This window comes from Hesperophylax consimilis, chromosome 24 (assembly GCF_061612785.1).
Source record: "Hesperophylax consimilis isolate HC1 chromosome 24, BYU_Hcon_1.0, whole genome shotgun sequence".
NCBI lineage: Eukaryota > Metazoa > Arthropoda > Insecta > Trichoptera > Limnephilidae > Hesperophylax > Hesperophylax consimilis.
The window spans coordinates 17,168,603-17,189,570 of record NC_142859.1 but is presented as its reverse complement, the minus strand read 5'-3'; the positions used below and the strand labels follow the sequence as shown (position 1 = coordinate 17,189,570).

The window sequence follows — 20,968 nt, the reverse complement described above, 5'->3', positions numbered from 1 at the left end:
ATGTACTGAGTATTAAATAAGAACAAATTTTACCTAACATACTCTCTGTCTAAGGATTCCAACTGCATTTTCATATCAAACATTTGTTTCTGTGCAATGGCTGTAGTTTTGTTGTGCTCAATCTTTTCACTCTCTAACAAACTTCTATATTCCGCTATCGTCTCATCTTTCTCCGCTTCCACCTGTCGCAAACTCTTCAAGACATTTTGCAACTGCTCAGTTTCATTATCGTGATTCAATTTTTCAGATTCAGCATCGAATTTAGACAATTTTAGGCCGACTTCTTGAATTTTTGTCTCTAAACTGTCAATCATTTTATCCTTGTCAAGTATCAGCTGTTCAGTGGCTGCTATCTTGGATTCATATATGCATTTTTCTGAATCGAAATTCAACAGTTTTTCAGCTCTGTCTGATGCTAAGGCAAGAGCAGAAATTAAATCTTCTTGCACAATATTCAACTGATTTTTCAACTCGCAAATTTCATCGTTGACTGTGTTTCTGTCATTGACTGAGTAAATTTCGAAGTCGGTTTGACAGATGGCATTTTCTAAGTTGCACGGATCAGTTTGAATCACCACCGTAGTTCGTGCCGGCTCTAGGAGTGGTTTTTCAGACATTTTAATAGGAGAACCAGGTAGATTGACATCTGAATCTATTAACGATTGTACTTTGTCTTTCGCTCGGTGTGTTGGAGATGTTTTTACAAATGTGCGTGGTTTTGGTGTTGGTTTTTGTATTGGTGTATCTGTAGAAAATAAGAAAAAACAATTAATTATTATTGAAGAAACCTAATTAAGAGTATGAATGCAGATCTCTTGGAAATATAAATAATCTTGCAATTCCTAAAATATGAATTAAAATGAACCACAAATTTGATTATCTAATAGAGCATAAAACCATTGGAAGATTCCAGAGACCCCAAATGATGTGGAAAAAATTACTAATGGCAGAACAATGAAAATCATCACCAAGTGGGTGAACCAGTGAATTAGGAATAGGTTAGATGAGGTAAAATTAAGTAAATTTAGGTCATTAAAAAATATAATTTTACTGTCATTGAAAAATAATACCGCCAACAATTTAAATAATTAAATATATATTAAAATACTAGATTATAAGATGGTTTAAAATGAAGAAAGAATGAATGATGTTAAGTGAATGGTAAAAGAAAGTTGGGACGAGGAAGATAAGACACGATCAAGTGAACCAAATCTTGAGTCGGGCCGTGTCAAGAGTCAGAATAATGGAAGAGTATGTATGAGACAATGCATGAATGTGAAAGAGGCAAGAAGTGTGTGCCAAGACTGAGTTGTTTGGCGGTTTGTACTCTCTGCCTACTCCTACGGAGAAACCATGTGATAATTAGTTAGTTAACACAAAAGAACACGGCGGGTGTGAAGGATGTCATGAAACTGATAGGTCAGAGCAGTCAACTGGTTGGCGGAAGATTCCAGAATTCAGATCATATTTGGATGAGTGCAATAACCTATTTTTCTGATATGCTTTTTGAATACTTTCGATTTAATAATTAATATTGCTTCAAAACTTAATTTTTAACAAATTGTGAAATATTATGTTTATTACTGACCATTGATTTGATTGATATCATCTGAGTCAATATCCGTCAGTTCAACGATTGAAGACGAGCGTCTGATATGGAAAGGAGACGTCTGCAAGTTATCTCCTGCGGCGTTCTGATGGTTAGAAGAACCATTGTTACTTCCAAAGGCGAATGTCAGCATCAGCAAACTTTCTTCCAAAGAATCCACCTTCAACTCCAGCCGGTTTCGATCCTCAGACAAATTGGATATTTTAGAATCGAGTAGCAATTTTTCTCGCTTCCATTTTGATTCCTTAAAAAAATTAACACACATTGTCTAAAAACTCACAGTACGAGCCGGAAACTGGTGAACCTACGACAAATTTGGAGTAGATTTTGTGGTACAAGTTTTTTTGATTTGAACTTTCGTTTTCGAGTACATCGAGTCTGAACATGTATATTTTAGGTCTAAATTTAAAAAAAAATAATCTCCATGGGGTTAATATCAGCTTTTTATTTATTTATTTATTGGACAATTTGTATAGCGCCGCTTTTGTGAGATATCACCTCAGGGGCACTTTACAGTCGATGCAGGTATTACAAAAAATATAAATATTCCAAAATAATGTGAAATTAAGTTAAATAAAATGAAGTACAGGAACAGCTGACACGAAGATAGAGGATGGAGACTCTACAGCAAGAATCCTAGGTGGTGAAGAAACTGGACCAGCTGCTGCAGCGAGAGAGTCTACCGCATCCACCAACAGTGCCAGCACGAGGTTCGTCATCCGTCCAGGTATGTGTTTGCTGCTAGTTAAGCGCTGACACAGTATCCTCACATAGATAACAGACCTTGGCAGCACCGCTGTGACGTTCGGAAATTCCATCATTCATCTCCATGTAATCTTGTTCGTGGTGATTGTGTGAGTGGTGCATTGTGCCCGCAATAAAAGGCGATGGTCGGGATAATAAATTAACCTGGGCTTAACGAAACACTTGTTAGGGCCTTCAGAGTTTCTAAGAATTCCGTTGAAAACATCTGGCATACCTACAGTTACCGATCCTCGTCGCAAGTTCAACTTCAGCGAATTTCGAATATTATTTACCAGAATTTTCGATTATTCATTTTTAACACACTGCACTCTAATCACATTACTATAAAGTTCTTATTACTAATTGTTAAGTTAATTTAAAATGTTGATAGACTGATTTAAAAAATAATTTCAAAGGGATGTTGCCTCATTTCCCTTGAAAATATTAAAAAAAACACAAAGCGGTTGGAGGACGTAAGGACGCGTCCGGCTGCCACGAAGGGCGCTACAATCTGTTTAAAATGCAAAAAGTTTATTTGATGTAGATATTTATCTTGGTACATAATTAAACTACACCATTCGCCTACCTTCAATTTCCTTTCGAGATTATGCGGACATTGCAACATTTCATTATTAAGGCAGAGCACGTCTCCCGCGCTTTGGTCAAGTCCCACGCTATTCTCATCTGCCTCGCCTTTCTCGGCATCAACCTTTTGTCTGATCTGCATCTCCAGTTCTTCGAGTTCCCCGCGCTTCCTCTTCCACTCTTCTTTGGTATTGTAGACGTTTTCTAAGACAGCCAGCGGAATGGAACATTGGTACTGTTCGCGGAGTGCTTGGATTGCAGAACTAAGAAAACTGAACAAAAAAATGAAACAATCTAATTTATTTTTATTTGATATCGCGTAAATGTTTCGAATGCCCGGAGCCAGTGGGACTATATGAAATGAAAGAATGTTGTGAGGCTGCAGGATCTGGGGAGCGGAAGAAGCTGGGGGAGAGGAAGGAGATGAGGAAAAAAAAGGTTGGGAAGCACAAAACATAGCTGAAGTCATTTTAAGAAACATTTTTGCATTTAAAGCAAGAAAATAAATTATAAATCTAATTGCAAAGATAAATTCCCTAACTAACTAACCATCACGCCTTTTTTTCCGCAGGGGTAGGCAGAGAGGATGAACCGCCAAACTCTTGGCATACACTTCTTGCCTCATTTACATTCATATATCATCTCATACATACTCTTCTATTATTCTGACTCTTGACATGGCCCGACTCGAGTATCTGATTCCCTACAGAAGCTTAATTATCCATGGTATACAATAATTATTTATTTATTTATTTACGCCCTTCAGGTTTTTACATAAGACAAGTATAAATTAATTACATTATAGAGTGCATTCAAATTAACATGATCATATTTTTATTCCTAGCTGCATGAATGGGATTTGCAATTCAATTTAACCATATTGGCAGCATAGCAACACTATAATATACAAAAATAAGATAGGAACAAATTGAGTCCACATGATACACGTTAGTAAAACAGATACAGACATGAAAGAAGAGAGAAAAAATGTACTGATACCTGCCTGGTGTAAAAAGTAAAATCAACACAAAAAGTCAGGTACATATAAGGAAAATATTTAAATTAAAAAGTAAGTTACTGATTATATAACATTTTAATTTTAGCGAAACAAAATGTTGGAAACTTCTGATTTAAATTTTAGTACGGAATATGTAAATGAAAATACATATGAACGGAATTGAATTTATTTCTTAGCCTATGTTAGCCTTTGGGCTGGGGAATTAATGAAATAGTTTGTTTTAGATGAATAAACAAAGAACAACTCTGGAAGTCACGTGTTACGATTTGGTACTCGGAACATTATTAGTATAGTTAAGTCAGGTGCATCCATTAAGCCATCAACTAATTTGTATAAAAGTACCAAATAGCTCATGGTTCTTATTATGATACATAATACGTCGGTAGTTTTACCTGATTTTGAAATTAGTTCTGGAGACGTAGTTATCAAACTGCATCTCTTTTTCATGCACAATGTTCTCGAGACGCTTGATTCTGTCTTTCTCCTTCTTGAGAGACGCGGTCAGCTTCTCACGCTTCTTGTGCATCTCCGCCGTGTGCAAGTGAGACACCAATATCTCTCCGCTCAGTCTGTTAAAACAAACAGAACTTCTTAATTCAGGACATATTAAATGGTTGAAATTAAAAGCTTAAAATAAATCATTTTGAGACCCACTTGCGGAAAACATTTAGTTCAAGTTCAAAAACACAAGAGTCCCTACTGCTCCCAATCAACTGGAGCCAGTGAGACTATGGCATCCCCAATCGGGGTATGGTGTGAGGCTGAAGGTAGTGGGGATGGGAAGGAAATGGGGAAGAGGAAAGTGGGGGAGTACTTGGCTATTCAGATCTGGTCACCAAATACGACTAAATCCAGTTAACTGCATCAAACTGTGTAGGTATGTTTTCATGACTTACCTTGCGATGATGGCCTTATTATCGTTAGAAGACTGCAGATCCAGTATTTGATGTCTAAGAATATTCATTTCGAGGTCACTCACTAATTTATCATGCTGGAAATCATTTGACTGAAAAAAAAAACAAAATAATAATTTATAAATTTGCACTCATCACCAGTGCCACATCATTATTTCATAAGGTAATTGGGTATTGGTAATTGGGTGGAATTTCTTAATCTGCTCTTTCACAGATGGCGCTAATTTAATCAATAGGGAATTCTCTTCACACCAAAAAATCACTTTTTATTAATTATTCACTTGTAGAAACACTTCAGACACAAGAATACATAGTTTTTTATAATTTTCAAAAATCATTTATTAAAGTTATAATGACTTTAAAAACAGGCGCGAACGAAATATTTCAATGCAGCTAAAAACACCCAGTGATTGATCAAGCGTTCAAGGGCGAACGATGACGTCACTGTTGACCGGCCTGAGTAGATCCTGCAAACCGATGGCGGCGGCGGCGGCAAAGGTGTGACGTAGCACTTGTGACGTAGCTGTCAAAATGGCGCATGACCGTTTTCAGAGCCGAAATAGCACGCAATTTTTAAACTACAAAAAATTGAAAATGCATTTAAAAAAAAAGAAAAAAAAGAGGCACATAATAAAATAATTATCTTTATTGAAATAAATTATTTACAAAATGCACGAGAATTCCCTATTGAGGAAAAATAAATATTTGCAATTATGCTTTAAAATATGAAGATGAATTATTTGTTTGCGTATCTACACAAAATTAATAAATAGTTGTGACAATATAAAAACTCAATATTTTCAAGAAAGGCATACAAATAAAATATTTTATCGGTGATTCAATCCAATATTGTATTTGAAAGCTTTTATATGGAGAAAAAAATTTAATCATATTCACATTCCGCATGTAAATGCGCAAACGTGTACATTTATCTTGATGTTTTAAAACATGCATAGTTTAGAAGAACTAAGCGCACAAAAAGACAGATGCGGATAGTGAATTTTTTAATACTATTTAAAGATTGTGGCACTTTCCAGGGAGGGAGGGGAGATTAATTTTTGAATTTCAATTCAATAACACTGGTCAACACATTTTTTGTCCCTTTAACGAAAGTAGCCAAATCTGACAGGAAATTTCACGCTGATTTCAGATATGTGATTAGTTTTTTTCTATCACGTCAGGTTTTTATGGGTTTTAAGTTTTACTAAAATGTGTATTAATTCATTTTGATTCGTGAGTAATCATTAATTTTTTGATTTTTGACCATCCATTCCATTTGGTCATGCTGCAAACATGAAAGAGAACTATGACAACATGAAGCTGCTGTTAACAAAAAATAAATTTTTAAAATACCAATGAAAAATATGTGGTGATCTAAAAATAATAGGACTGCAAGCGGGATACACAAAGTATTGTTGTTTTCTGTGCAAGTGGGACAGCAGAGACAGGAAAAACCATTATGCCAAGAAGGACTGGTCTACTAGAAAGCACCTTAAACCTGGCACGAAGAATGTTCAACATGCTCCCTTAGTAAAATCTAAAGATATCTTACTTACACCCTTACACGTTAAATTGGGTTTGATGAAATTTTTTCAAAAGGCTTCTCTAAGGATGGAAATGGCATGATTTACTTAGAGCAAAAGTTTCCTAAGGTCAGCGACGCAAAAATTAAAGAAGGAATATTTGTGGGACCACAAATAAGGGAGGTCTTGACTGATCCGAATTTTATAACAGTGTTGAGACCAGTTGAGCTAGCCGCTTGGTCAGCCTTTAAGAATGTTGTCGAGAACTTTCTTGGAAGTCATAAAAGTGAAGACTATATCAGCATTGTGTCTGAAATGCTCATAGTCTATAAAAATATGGGATGTAACATGTCACTAAAAATACACTTCCTTCACTCTCATTTGAATTTTTTCCCCGAAAATATGGGAGATGTCAGTGACGAGCACGGCGAACGATTTCACCAGGACATTGCGGATATGGAAAATTGATACCAAGGAAAGTGGAGTCCACCTATGCTAGCAGACTTTTGCTGAACCCTGCAGAAAGACTCTCAAAATACTCACAAGCGCAAATCAGGAGCAAAAAAAATTAAATTGAATTAGTTTTGAAATTTTGTTAAGTAAGTACCCGTCATACTATGGAAGAATTATGTAAAAAAACTTTTTTGAATAATAAAAAAACCTGACCTATTAAAATTTTTTTTGTTTCATTTCGTGTTTATGGATACTAAATACATATAAAAAAATTAGCTATGCTTAAGGGACAGCACATAAAAAAATAAATGTCGACCAGTGTAATTAATAACTGAATTTCGTCAGAATTTGAAAGACGACGTATCTCAAAAAATAGTAACGGGATTTATATTAAAAAAAATTCAGATCAGATTACCGAATTGTTCTTCTAGGATTACCTCTTAAGTTCTTAAAATATGTTTACCTACAAGTCCCAACGACACAATGAAATTTCATAGAATTTCACATTGCTCCTGAGGTAATAACAAAAAACTTACAGGGACATTTTGACTCGAAATGACCATAATTTTTTAAAGAATTTGATATTTAGAAAACACATTACTATTGTGTAGGGTATTAATAAGAAAAATGTCACTTCACTTTTATGCCGTTCATAAAATATAAAAATATAAATAATTATTTTAACTTTCAACTGTCAACGAAAAAATCCCGCCAATTTGTAATGATACATGTTGACATTTTTTGGATTTTATCCATGAAATCATGTATAAATATTTGAAACAAACGGAGAAATATGATTATTTGTCTTTCTAACATCAACCAAATCACATATCTAAGCATTATAGAAAAAAAGATAAAAATACTTTTATAATTAACCCATCGGCATACCTGCCGCCAAGAATGGGGGGCTGCACTTTTTTCGCATCGGCAAATTGACTAAAACATTTCCCACATACTTAGATAAATAAAAAAAATTATAATCTATATAAAAGCATAAAAAGTTTTGGGGTGCAATACTGCACAGTAATAATCCTTCTCAAGTATGCACAGATGTCACAAATAAAAATTAGTATGCCGATGGGTTAATAGACGCCCCGGTCAGATCTGTCCTTCAGAGCCTCTAATGGAATATAATGTTTGTGGCTAGTAATGTCCTTCTGAGATTTGAAGGGTTAACAGTATGTTATGTAAAAAAACAACTTAGATAACGCACAAAGCTCTCGTTCGAGGAGTTTAAATAAAAATGGCAATGATAAGTATAATAATTTTTTGCAGTAAATCTAGGAAAATTTCAACACTTTAATCATATCTGAAAGATTATACAAACCTGATTAGTCAATGATGTGAGATCTGTTGACAATTGAAGATTTTCCAGTTGCAATTGCTCATTCTGTTTGGCCAACTTGCTCATAGTTTCATAGTCTATCTCACCCTCTTCTAGAGTGAGTGAAATCTGCACCTTACTTCTGAAAGATTAATACACAATGTAATAACAAATAACTAAATAATAAAATAAAAAAAAGAGACACAGATTGACTGAAAACCTAAATAGTACTGTCGATGGTTGAGAAACAGACATGAGCCAAACTTACTGAATTAATTCCTTAGCTTGACATAGCGATTCTAATTCCTAATTTGACACGGAATTCATTATTCATTCCTTAAGCCTAGCAATCTAATTCACATGAAAGTTGTAAAATTTATGATTCAGCTCCCCACTAAACACCCCTATACCGATTTTGAACTAAATAAGTTCAAAATGGCCACTGAAAATGTGCATTTTGACAGTAGATTGACGGTTTTGTCTCAATACCAGACATTCTGGCTATAATAGGATTATAGCCAGATTATGACTCGGATAATTTTGCGCAAGGCCGCCAAAACAGGCTTTTGATTCTTCCTAGGTGCAGAACTAACTTACCAATGGTGATGCCCTTGGGAAGAATCACTAGGTTAATTAACTGCCTCGCAGGAAATGTGGATATTTTCCACATGTCCTACAACGTATTTAAATGTGAAATATTATTAATCAAGACTTAACCCTTAAATGCACACTGTTGCAACTGCAACATACCGTTCAAACCACCTTTAACTCTTTGGTGTATACTTAATGCATGCCGTTTTAGAATTATTAAGTTCACGGTAATATATTTTATCGAGTGGCATCACCTTTTTTTTCTTTCGCGAATGTCAAATGTCACTTTTTCTTTAACAAAGTGAAGATTCTCGAAAATTGGTTGGAGGTTAGAAAAAGTTTGGTTATGCTGTTATTATTTTGATTTTCTTAGGTAAGTAGATACAATAATACAATACTTATATGTAATAACTCGTATTTTTCCGGTAGACTTATTAGTTTTGAGAAATTTTTTTAGGTTTTTTATTTTTTTTTCATACGTAAATTGTTCATATTATTTTTCATTAAATACATGGTGTTGTAAATCTGCAACAATTTTTTTTATTATCAAATATCATTAAAAAATTACAAAAAAAAAAAATTCTTTATATTTCCTTGCATATGCATGTAAATATCTTCAAAATATATTTTTTTCCAGAAAAATTAATAAATCATGCATTTAAGGGTTAAAATTGTAAACCTACATTTGAAACTTTTTTTTTTTGTCCCACTTGTAAATGTATTTGTTATTCACTTTTTTTGTAATTTTTAATTACCGATATTGCAATGTACTTATATTGTTTATACTGTTTTTGCAAATAAATAAATCAGCTCCATACCAACCTTCACTACGATTTTATAAACAAATCGTTTCAAAACTCAAAAAATGAAAGATGGCCACCAATGCCGTATAACCTTCTAATTAGAAAGCGACAATATCAACTTACATGAGTTCCATTTCCTTCTCCTGCAACTTGATATTTTCTTCCTCTAGAGAAGATATTCTGATATTTGAGGCACTCAAAAGTTGGTTAGCATTGTCCAACTTTGTGTGTGCGCTGGTCACCTGCGCAGACAGCAGACTGTTGATGCTCTCCACGTATTTAACTTTCTGCATCATGGTTATCAAGTCGGTCTTGCAATCCGACAGCTCTGAAGCTAACAGCTGTAAATTAGTGTCGGCTGAAAAGAAAACAAACAATATATGAATTAAAAAAAAAAGACAAATATTCCCGGGTTACAAATGTTTGAATTTCTCCTACTTCGATGATTATAAGGAGAAACTGTTACTTGTGCATTGATGGAGTACTTAGCTGGCAGAGGACCTAACCCCCAATTACAAAGCTTTGCACCACTCGGCTATCAACCGATCAATATGCTATGCAAAGATTAATAAATACGAGTCGAAACGACTCTGGGGAAACGGCGGTCGCTTTTCGCTTGCCCAGCGTTTCGGGCAACAATTAAACAAAAAAAACAATTGAATGGGACTTTTTTTTAAACGCCGCGCACGCGAAAATGAACCTCGAGTTGAAACAACTTAAGGGGGAGAGTGGTCGTTTTTTGCCTAAACACCCCCCGAAAGAAACAAAACAACTGCGTATTACTGTATATATATATAATATGTTGAAGTTTTTCTCACAAAACAGAATAAGAATCTATATAAATAATAATGTAAATGTTCATTTGTTCAAAATCTTAAATCTCCAAATGTTCTTCACCGTTTGATTTGAAATTTTGACACAACGTTGCATTCGAATACGTGTATGTTTTTATATAACTATAGTATATGGATGTCAACTGTGACAGGTAAAATTTTTTTTTTTTAAGTGCTATCCATTGGACAAACATGCTTTTTTTTAAAAACAGCACCATCCGTTGGACGTAAAAGCAACACGCGCTATTGTTTCTCTATCTGATTGACAGATTGAGCCACAGAAATACGAGGCGGGATACAGCTAGTAAAAATAAATCTAAAAATTTGCACTAAAATGTTAACACTTAAGGCGATGCACCACGTCGTATAACATTTGGAATCAGGCCGCTAACAATAACACTCCTTATGTAGATGGCGATAAGGTTTAAATTCCCGCTTAATACCAGCCGCCTGTTTTGATATATGCAAGAAAAAACATCGTCAAAAAATGTGTATTATTATATTTTGCGGAAGTTCATACACAAATATTAAAATCATTTTCAAAGAACTTAATTTGCCAAATTACACAATTAAACCATAACCAGAAAGGAAATTTTTAACTTTAAAGCAGTTATATATAGGCCTGATACTTTATTATTTCTCGGCTTGCATAAAGACTTGTCAAAAAAATGCTTGATTATTTCAAAGGCCAAGATGACATGTATTTAATTAAAGCAACTAATTTAATTCTAAGCGATCAAATTTTCAAACCAAAACACATGGTTTTGCATTACTTTGTAGTGCTTGGCCTTAATTTTGTTATTAGTTAATAAAGGCTTACTGCTGGTTATTGTAACTGATAGTTCTATTGTAAGATCTCTCCCATCTCATCAACAAGAGAGAGGTTACAACAGAGCTCTTGACTGCAGAAACATAATATAGGGAACGATCAGAGAAAGCAGTGACATAACACTATCTTTACCAACCTGATTCTGAATTCTGAGACATTAAATGTAACCTCTTTTCCTTCCTCATCACACCAATCAACTCTTCCTTCTCTTTAATTAACAATTCACATTTCTTTATCAACATTTCCAATTCGGCTCTATCGAATACATAACGATCATCGTCTAATTGATATTTTTCAAACGAATTCAACATAATTCTATACTTCATTTCAAAATCGTTTAATTTCTCATTTTGTTTCATAAATACGTCAATCGGGATCGATTTTCGCAGACTGTTTCTCAAATCCGCAACGTGAAACATGAACTTCTGACAGTCGATCTCGTAAACTTTTAATTCCTTGTATGATTTCTTCTTAACACTCAATAGCTCAGTCTTCAATTCTTCATTGTTACTTCTAGCGAACTTCAATGATTCTTCCAAGAATTTATTCCTTCGTTCGAAATAGACTTTTTCTCCTAAGATCGCGTTCAATTGACTCATGTCAACTTCGGCAATGCTTAAATCGTTGCTTTCACTAAGGGTTTTAGATTTTTCAATCTGATCAAATTTTACGTTTGCACTTAGCAAGCTTGTGGTTAAGTTTTCAATTTCATTCTTATATTGTTCTTCTAACGATTTCCATTTGTTTTTTTCCGCAGTACTCTGCGTGTATATCTCAATCATATTATCGTATAGTACTTCGAATTGTTTGTGAAAATGACGTAACGTGTTATTTAATGCTTTAGCGTGAGATCTGTGAGCAAATTTTAAATAAGTTTCATTAGTAGTTTTTGAATTTGTGAAGTCAAATTTAGTTTCTTCTTCGTCAGAAAGAATCAATACTTCGACATTATTTTCTCTCGGTGTTTCTGGAACAATAACCATTTCTGGAACTTTTTCTTCCTTTTGTACAATTATTTCTGTCAGCTTTCTTTCCAGCTCTACATTTTTCTGTGATTCTTTGGCTAGTAGGTCCAGTGTGAGCAATATTTCCTTTCTGAAATAAGAAGGTAAATACAATTATTACTGAGAGATAAATAAACCTCTGAATAGATAATCCCTGCAAGTGTAAACTACGTCGATTTGAAAAAAAACTGATCATTTATCAACTCCTAGACCCCAGACAGGTAAAAATGCGCGCCTAACATTTGTATATGGTTGAAATTTGTTATAAGAGAAAGAGTCGTTTCTATGACTCGAACTAGAGTTCAACAGCTCAGCTGTGGAACGATTCGCCTTGGTCTCGGCTTGTTATCCCCAAGATGACAGAGGCCCTGAGTTAAATTATTTCCCTCAGGGCCTCCTGCATGGAGTTTAAAAAAATAATATTTACAGCTTCAGTTAATTACTTTCAGCCCTGGCGAGAGACCACCATTCATAATCGAAACGTTGCTTGAATAGTCAGCCATTTGAATAGTCAGGTACTTCCCCACCTTCCTCTTTCACATCTCCTTCCCTTCTCCACTTCCTTCAGCCTCACAATATGCCCCAATTGGGGATACCATAGATGATGGCTCCAGATGGTTAGGAGCAGTTGGGACTCTTGAGCGGTACTTACATAAGAAAGAAAGATTTTCGATATTTGAAATAGTTTAATCAATTTCATTACAAGCAGAGAAAATGAGCTAACTTTAGTGTTTTTTTTTTTAAACTCTTGGTTTGCTGCGGCAAAATATTCACCATACCTACGCCATCTGATCCTATTTTCGTCAAAACATTTTTTTTTAAATTATGTTTTTGTAAATTGTACCGTTTAACTAGATAATGTGTTTAAATAGAAGGTGGCGCAAAAGTAATCATCCTATCGGAAGATTCTAAAGTTTTTTCAAATGGCGGCAAATATCAATTCTGCTTTGTGACATTTGTGAAGTAAACAAATTCAGAATACAAGCAATGGAACGCTGTACTCTTCAAGAATGCGGAAAAAATGTTTACATTTTTTTGCAGAATAATGAGCTGCTAAAATCACCCGATTTCACCGTTTCAGACTTTTTTTGTGGGGTTTTTTGAAGTCACGGGTTTATGTCAAAAAGCTCCATACTCTTGAAGCTCTCAAAGAGAATAACAGCCACGAATGCGAGAACTTATCGCCGGAAGTTCTGGCAAGTGATCAAAAAACATTGGGTGGTTACTTTTGCACCACCAAAAATTGTGCATAATCTACCATATTATATAGTTTTCCCAGTAAAGATAGTTATTCAGAGAAATGATTTTTTAAAAGTATCCATATTATAATGAACTAACCTTGCTTCAGCCAACATGGCCCTTAATTCATTGCTTTCCACGAGCCCAGCTGAGGTGGTATACAAGTCCAACCCTCCTCTTCCCTCAAGGGCATGAATAAGTTTCTCCAGACAGAGGGTGGTCAGATCACTAGACGACATCTTGGCTGAAATGTTAGATTTTTTTTTATTAAAAAATAATAAATCTTTAGAAGAGTTAGAAAAATTTCACGTGAGGGAAGTCTAAGGAAAAACACACATTACATACATTGTCAGATTTATTTTTCTACATAAGCTGCTAAATAATAAAATAGATAGTCTCGAATTGCAATCTGTCATCGGTTTGAGGCGTACCAGGCACGCTATGTTTCTTCATATAGAAGCCAACAACACTAATGCAGCAAATAACTCACCAATTACTCTCGCAAACACAACTTATACCCACTATGAAAAATTGCTAAACTTGGACATTTTTCATTGCTAATGTACAAAACTAGTAATTTGATCAGATAAAACAGTTAGGACGGGTTGTTTCGAAGAATTTGAACAATTCATCAAATATCAATGTTCATTTTCGGGTTTTGTGAAAGTCCTATTCAAGTTCTGTTATTATATTATTATAGACTAGTTGCTTGACAGAACTGAAATAAAGGCTCCCTTACCGTCGTAAATAGAAATATGTATTTATTTAGGAAATATGAAATTTTGAGAATTTTTTATTAATAATAGCTGTACCCCGCCACATGTTGCTGTGGCTCAGTCTGTCTGTACAGATAGAGAAACAGTAGCGTGTGTTGGTTTTACGTCCAACAGATGGCGCTATTAAAAAAAACATGTTTCTACCTGTCACAGATTTCATCCATATAATATTGGTATATAAAAACACACGCGTATTCGAATGCAACATTGTGTCAAAATTTCAAAGCAATCTGTGAAGAACTTTCAGAGATTTAAGATTTTGAATAAACAAAAATTAACATTTTTATTTATAAGATTTTTATATGAAATGACAAAATAATGAGGTTGATACATATAATGTTTAGAATACATGCTACGAATTTGGAGGTCAAGGAGGGTTAAAAAATCAGCGTGCGCAAGTTATTCTTTTTATTATTAATTTGCATTAATTCATAAATCATTCATTTAAAATAATATATTTGCTGCACATTCTAGAGTGGAAGATACTCTCACCACCATAGCCCTGGTGTAAGAACACCATTCAGAATTAAAACGTTGCTTGATATGGCTTTAACCCTGTTGAATAACCAGGTACTTCTTCACCTTCCTTTTCCCTATCTACTTTCCCTCCCCACTATCTTCAACCACACAACATACTCTATTTGTCATGGATGATATTTTCCATACTACTAAATTTTAATCATATTTAAATGAAATCCTCAGCATGTGAGATCCCAGTGAGGATATCATTATTTGTATTTGTTACAACAAAAAAAAGAAAAAAAAATTATCATTATTATCTGTGATTAATAATTATGTATCTACAAATGTCACCCGTCACACCCATCAGAGCCACTTTTCAAAAAATTTAGACTAAGATTACTATTAAGACTATTCTTATATACACATGGAAAAAAAATATCATCAAAAAAAAATTCATACGCGTTACTCGTCACACCTAAAATGTGTAATTCCTCCAACAAAAACAGCATTCGCCCAGCAACAATTATCCTATATTGCTCCCAAGATATTCAATTCACTCAATATAGATACCAGAAAATCGGAAACTGAACATCTTAAATATATTCAGAATTGGCTATTGGTAAAGGGAAGGAAATATTGCAAAGAATGTCTCGTGTCACTTAATTAAATTAACTGCTCTTTTATTCCATTATATTCATATGTTTTCTTCTTATTTTTATTTTCTATCTTTTTTCTCTCTCTTATTTCTGTACATCGTAACATCTTAACATTGTAATCTAAAGAAATATGGCTACCATAATACGGGCATGTGCCTAGTATGGTGGTTGTAGAAACAAAAAACTGTAATCATTTAAATGTTTATGAATAAAGAAACACAAAAAAAATATGCATATATGTAACCCTATTATATCTTTACCTTGTTCTTTGATGGCGTCAAACATCTCACATAGTCCTCTTTTAAAAATATCATTTTCATCAACGACACGTTGGAAGTTTTCTTTCATCAGTTTGACATCTTCATCATCTGTTGATTTGTGATGAACAGAGGATGGAGATTGTTTATCTGGTTGTATTTCATCGATAGCACTGTGAATAAAATAAAATTTAATTATTTCTGCGAAGTGTACAAAACATGTCATCCATTAAGTGTGTAAGAATTGCAGCAAGCGTTGACGCAAACATGGTACTCACACAGATGAACTGCTTGCATACAGCATGTTTCAAACTTGTTATTCGACTTCAGAAAATAAATTTACAGTGACATTAAATTATATGTAATTTATATTATAATAAAAAGGTTGCATGGTAAAATTATTCTAAAATTCAAAAATAATAATAAGGCAATAACAAGTCTTGATTTTTGCAAGGACGGAACGGACGGACGTTTTGTCGGAAGTGTGTATATACAGGGTGTATCGGCAAGTACCCAACAAACTTTAACCAGCTATTCCTCAGCACATTTGTAGTAAAAAATGTTATGGGCGCTTTGCTGTCCGGTAACATTTTTTTTCCATTAAAAACAAAAAATAAATAAAAAATCCACACTCCGTCACTGTCATGTGCATTGAATCTCGTGTTCAACAGCTGTTATTAGCAAGTGTGTCAAAAATTGTCCTCGCTCTTTCGTACACACTAAATAATAATAGTTAAAAATGAGACGAATGGTGCCGTGCCATTTCGTTGTGATTGTAAACGCCAACGTAGCTACGTACGTACATTATTCAACGAAACTCGAACAAAATATTGCCAGATGGGTTTTCAAACTTTGACAAAGGATAAAACATTGGTGACATGTGGTGAAAATATGAATAGTAAATTTTTTATTAAAAAAAAATGTTACCGGACAGCAAAGTGCCCATAACATTTTTTACTCCAAATGTGCTAAGGAATAGCTGGTTAAAGTTTGTCGGGTACGTGCCGATACACCCTGTATATATATTCCTACACACCATTACACACAATCCTAAGTGTGTATTTTTTGGGTATAGCATAGAAAATGATTGGTTACATTTTTTTATGTGAATACCGCACAAGAGTCTTAACTGCTCCCAACTTTATGCAATTCATAGCAGGAAAGTGAAGTCCGTTAAAAAAAAATACTTAAGAATACTAGCTTACAAATCTGGAGAACATTGGAATCTCGGTAAATATGCTGAAAGACTTACTTTAAAGAAGTCTCACTCGCCAAAAGAAGAAACATATCAGATATAATCTCTCTGTTTACAATCATTAACAATGTGTATGATTCATCTTTAATTAATCAAATTAACCTTAATATAAGACCGATATCCACAAGAAACCCTGTAACCTTTTGGATCGATACTTGTCGTAGTAATACAAGTTTTTTCAAACCAACATCGAGAATGACTCGATTGTACAATAGAAACTGTAATCTTCTAGGGATATATTTTCAAACTCAATTAATACCTTCAGAAAGAACTTACACATACTTATACCTGATGATCTCCTCACTTAGAGCTATTTTATTATTTGAATTTCTTTACCAATCACCTACTTATGCATTAGCTTCACAATATATGTATTTGTGCGTGCATGTGTGTGTGCACGTTTGCATACAACATGCGTACAGTGTACACATATATGCTCATGTGTGTGTTTGTATTTAAATGTGTATGTGTTTGTATGTATGTATGTATGTGTGTATTGAGATGTGTGCATGTATGCGTATATATATATATATATATATATATAAATATTTTTGTAAGTATGTATGCATCTTTCTTCCTAATAATTGATTTCGATCCTCCTCGTTTTTTATATACATTCTTGTAATTAAATTTATTATTACTGTAACTAACCAATTACTATTACACAAAGAATATTGAGATGAATGTTGTGCTCACCTTTAATTAGAAACATTATAACCACGTATAAATGTAAATTACTGTAAAAATTATGTGATGTATTCTGTTGGCGAGCCAATAAATAAATAAAACTTAAAATTTACCTTTCACTTCTCAAAATGGCTTCATTACTCGGGTCATTTTCAAAAGCCTGCTGCGTCAGATTCTCCTCTGCCAAGATAACCGCCAAGAAGTGGTCGGGAACTTTGATCCCTTGGCTCCTGATGTAGCCTCCCAGCTTCTTGATACATTTCTCCTTCTGCCTCAGCTGTATCTGCAGGGATATCTTTTGTTCTTCCAAAGCAGATATCTTTTTCAAGGCGGAATTTAACTCTTTCTTACGTTTGGCATGCTTCGCTAATATGTCGTCAGTTGATATGGGCTGCTCCGGTGACATGTTAAGTTTATTTCTGTAAGAGAAAAAAAAATTAATACGGCCCAATTAAAATCGGGCCTATAAAAAATGCTTTGAAGTGCAAAATCTCCTACTGACGAACCCCTTTTCGGACACTATAATGTGGAAAATGAAGTTATTTAAAGTATGATCAGAAAATATGTTAATGAAAATGCATTTTGACATTATTGAAAGTGAATTTCAACCTTATCGCCATCTGCATAAGGAAGGAGTGTATTGGCCCGATTCGAATGTTACACGTCGAGGTAAATCGCCTTAGCAGGTAGAGCAATTTCGGAAGATATTTCTCCCAAAGTCAATGTCTTTTGGGATATATTTCTCCCGATTACGGTGATATATATATATATATATGATTTAAACACTCTTAGAAAGAGAGAATACCACGCTGTGTATTTATACAATTTAAATGTTCACAATAGACGCTTGGGAAAAATTTGAAATAATTCCACTAAACAACATTTAACATTCGAAAAATGTTTGTTGAAATTGCAAATTTTTATCAATATAAATAAGAGCGTAAATGTTTGTTTGTTCAAAATCTTAAATCTCCGAAAGTTCTTCACAGATTGTTTTGAAATTTCGACCCAACATTGCATGGGTCGAATATGCGTGTTTTTATATCTATATACTTTTTTAATAGCGCCATCTGTTGGACGTAAATGCAACACGCGCTACTGTTTCTCTATCTGGACACAGTATACGTGAAGGAAAGACCTAAAAAACTATGAGAGGTGGTGCATTATTGTGAAGGAGAAAACTTCCACATAAGAAAAACTATTGTTGACGATTTTTAGAAAGATGCGATAGGTACGTTGAAAAATTGACATATTTTATACAATGGAAAAGGAAATTCTAACGCTTAAAAAGATGGCGTTGAAGGATTGCTAAATTGATAGTGGCAGAGAATATTTACAGAAACCTCTCACAAAACGTGAAACTTTTCATTAGAAAAAATTCAAATTACTTGTAAAAAATATATAATGTATCAGGAACCATGTAATACAGACTAGGTATCTCTTCTTCTCAAACTTCATATAGCATTGTACGTTGTGCGAGCGGAAAAAAAAGTGCCTAGTTAACGCCAGCAAGGGCACCATAGGTCTTTGTTATGCGGCCATTTTTATTAATCATTCAATCTCCCCGGGCGTTCAACAATTTCAACAATCCTCCTGATATCAGTCTCACTTCATTCATTATGCAGTTAGTATTTTGAGATGTACTCTTTTTCGCACATGTCTTTTAGTAGCCTCGTACACCAGAGAAATTGGAGTTTCGTCTGTAATGAGGAAATGACTAAATAAAGATATAGTTGAAGAAAATGAAGTTCACCTCATGACAGAGTTCTCCAGCTGCATCTGCCCCAGCACATGCGTGTGCCGGTTGTTCTCCGCCACAAGCTGGTGGATGTGATCATCCCGGACTCTCAGTTGCTGCTTCACCTTCCTGTTGGCGTCCAGTGCTTCTTTCAATCCACTTTCTCCCCTCTCAAACTTGTTGAGGAGCTTGAGTGCTTCTGCCAACTGGGAAATAAAAGTATTTATAAAACAATAATTATAATTGATTTTTCGAAGCCCGTCTCATTGGGAAGTTTCTTTATCGAGATAGACGTAGAAAGTACATAAATAATGTTTCGAGGTTAACAGAAGATTATAAAAAAGAAATATAAGTTTAATCCTATAAATGAGAATATAATTTAAAATGGAGAAAGAAAAGATGAAATAAAATTGATATACATTCATAATTAAAAATGGAGAAAGAAAAGCTGAAATAAAATAGATATACATTCATAATTATAAGGATAATATATGGAAGTTAAGTTGGGGACCTTAATTAGGGATGCCGTAGTCTCACGGACTCCAGGTGGTTAGGAGCAGTTGGGACTCTTGTGCGGTAATCACAAAAAATAAATAATAACTTGTATTATTGGGTTTGATCCATAAATATGTGTATTATTGGGCTTGACCCATAAATACATGTATTATTGGGCTTGACCCATAAATACGTGTATTATTGGGCTTGACCCACAGATATGTGTATTATTGGGCATGACCCATAAATATGTGTTTCATTGGGCTTGACCCACGAATATGTGTATTATTGGGCTTGACTCACAAATATGTGTATTATTGGGCTTGAACATAAATAAGTTTATTATTGGGCTTGACCCATATTAGCATATCGCTTGCCATACATTCTCACTGGGAATGGAAACATATATTAAGGTGACATTGACGATAGATACTAAGAATTACGAACAAAATTGGTAAGAAACGTCGATTTCGCTGCAAAATGATAACGTTTATCTCACTTATAGGTTTTAAATAAAGCTAAGTACATAATATAAGTTTTATTGTAAGGTAAAACTTTTTCATTATTAGGCAGCTCTGTAATTAGCTTTATGTTGATAATGCATTTACTTCAACATCAATTTTTGATTTACCTCTGCCTCCTTAATCTTGAGACACTCCTCCAGATCCTCACTATCAATTCTGCACCTCTCCAGTTCGTTCTTCAGCTGTTCCACCAGGTGGCTTCCGTCGGCGGTATCCTGGCTCTGGCCTGCCTTGAGCCGCTCCACCATCAGCTCCAGCTTGCTCCGCCCACTCCTGAGGTCCTGAATGGTCTCCACGGAGCTCAGCAAGTCCTGGGTGGCCTCTTTGAGCTTTGTTTGGAGACTTTCAATTTGGTCTTCGCGCTGTTTCATAATCTGAAATATAAATTAGCCCATGATCAATGTTTAGTAAAAAGTTTTGTTAAATGTCAATCGCCTGTCGTAAGCCGGCTAATACTATTTTTGTAGAATGATGTTTTTGTATATTATACTGTCTTACCAAATAATGTGTTTATTATATTGTTACGTAACGCAAATAAGCTATAGTTACGGACTCCCAAAATGCTGGATAAAACCCTACCAGTTTTTAGTTCCAACATGTGCCGCAAACGGTGCCAGTCGCGCTCGATCACGGCACAAAGCTGGACGGC

At 34.4% G+C, this 20,968-nt stretch overlaps 1 protein-coding gene across 1 annotated transcript in view; it reads right to left on the bottom strand.

The window, feature by feature from the left end:
• Cep290 (Centrosomal protein 290kDa) overlaps nucleotides 1-20,968 on the bottom strand; it is a 48,777-nt gene that overhangs the window by 11,338 nt on the left and 16,471 nt on the right. Inside the window, exons 9-22 of the mRNA XM_089646284.1 lie at nucleotides 20,427-20,693; nucleotides 19,316-19,506; nucleotides 17,676-17,981; nucleotides 15,647-15,793; nucleotides 15,059-15,097; nucleotides 13,779-13,789; nucleotides 11,363-12,193; nucleotides 9,688-9,922; nucleotides 8,174-8,312; nucleotides 4,853-4,962; nucleotides 4,349-4,525; nucleotides 2,940-3,210; nucleotides 1,589-1,853; nucleotides 34-745 (exon numbers count right to left, since the gene is read on the bottom strand). Coding sequence (XP_089502410.1) covers nucleotides 34-745; nucleotides 1,589-1,853; nucleotides 2,940-3,210; nucleotides 4,349-4,525; nucleotides 4,853-4,962; nucleotides 8,174-8,312; nucleotides 9,688-9,922; nucleotides 11,363-12,193; nucleotides 13,779-13,789; nucleotides 15,059-15,097; nucleotides 15,647-15,793; nucleotides 17,676-17,981; nucleotides 19,316-19,506; nucleotides 20,427-20,693 — 3,701 coding nt within the window. The remainder of the gene's footprint in view (nucleotides 1-33; nucleotides 746-1,588; nucleotides 1,854-2,939; nucleotides 3,211-4,348; nucleotides 4,526-4,852; nucleotides 4,963-8,173; nucleotides 8,313-9,687; nucleotides 9,923-11,362; nucleotides 12,194-13,778; nucleotides 13,790-15,058; nucleotides 15,098-15,646; nucleotides 15,794-17,675; nucleotides 17,982-19,315; nucleotides 19,507-20,426; nucleotides 20,694-20,968) is intronic.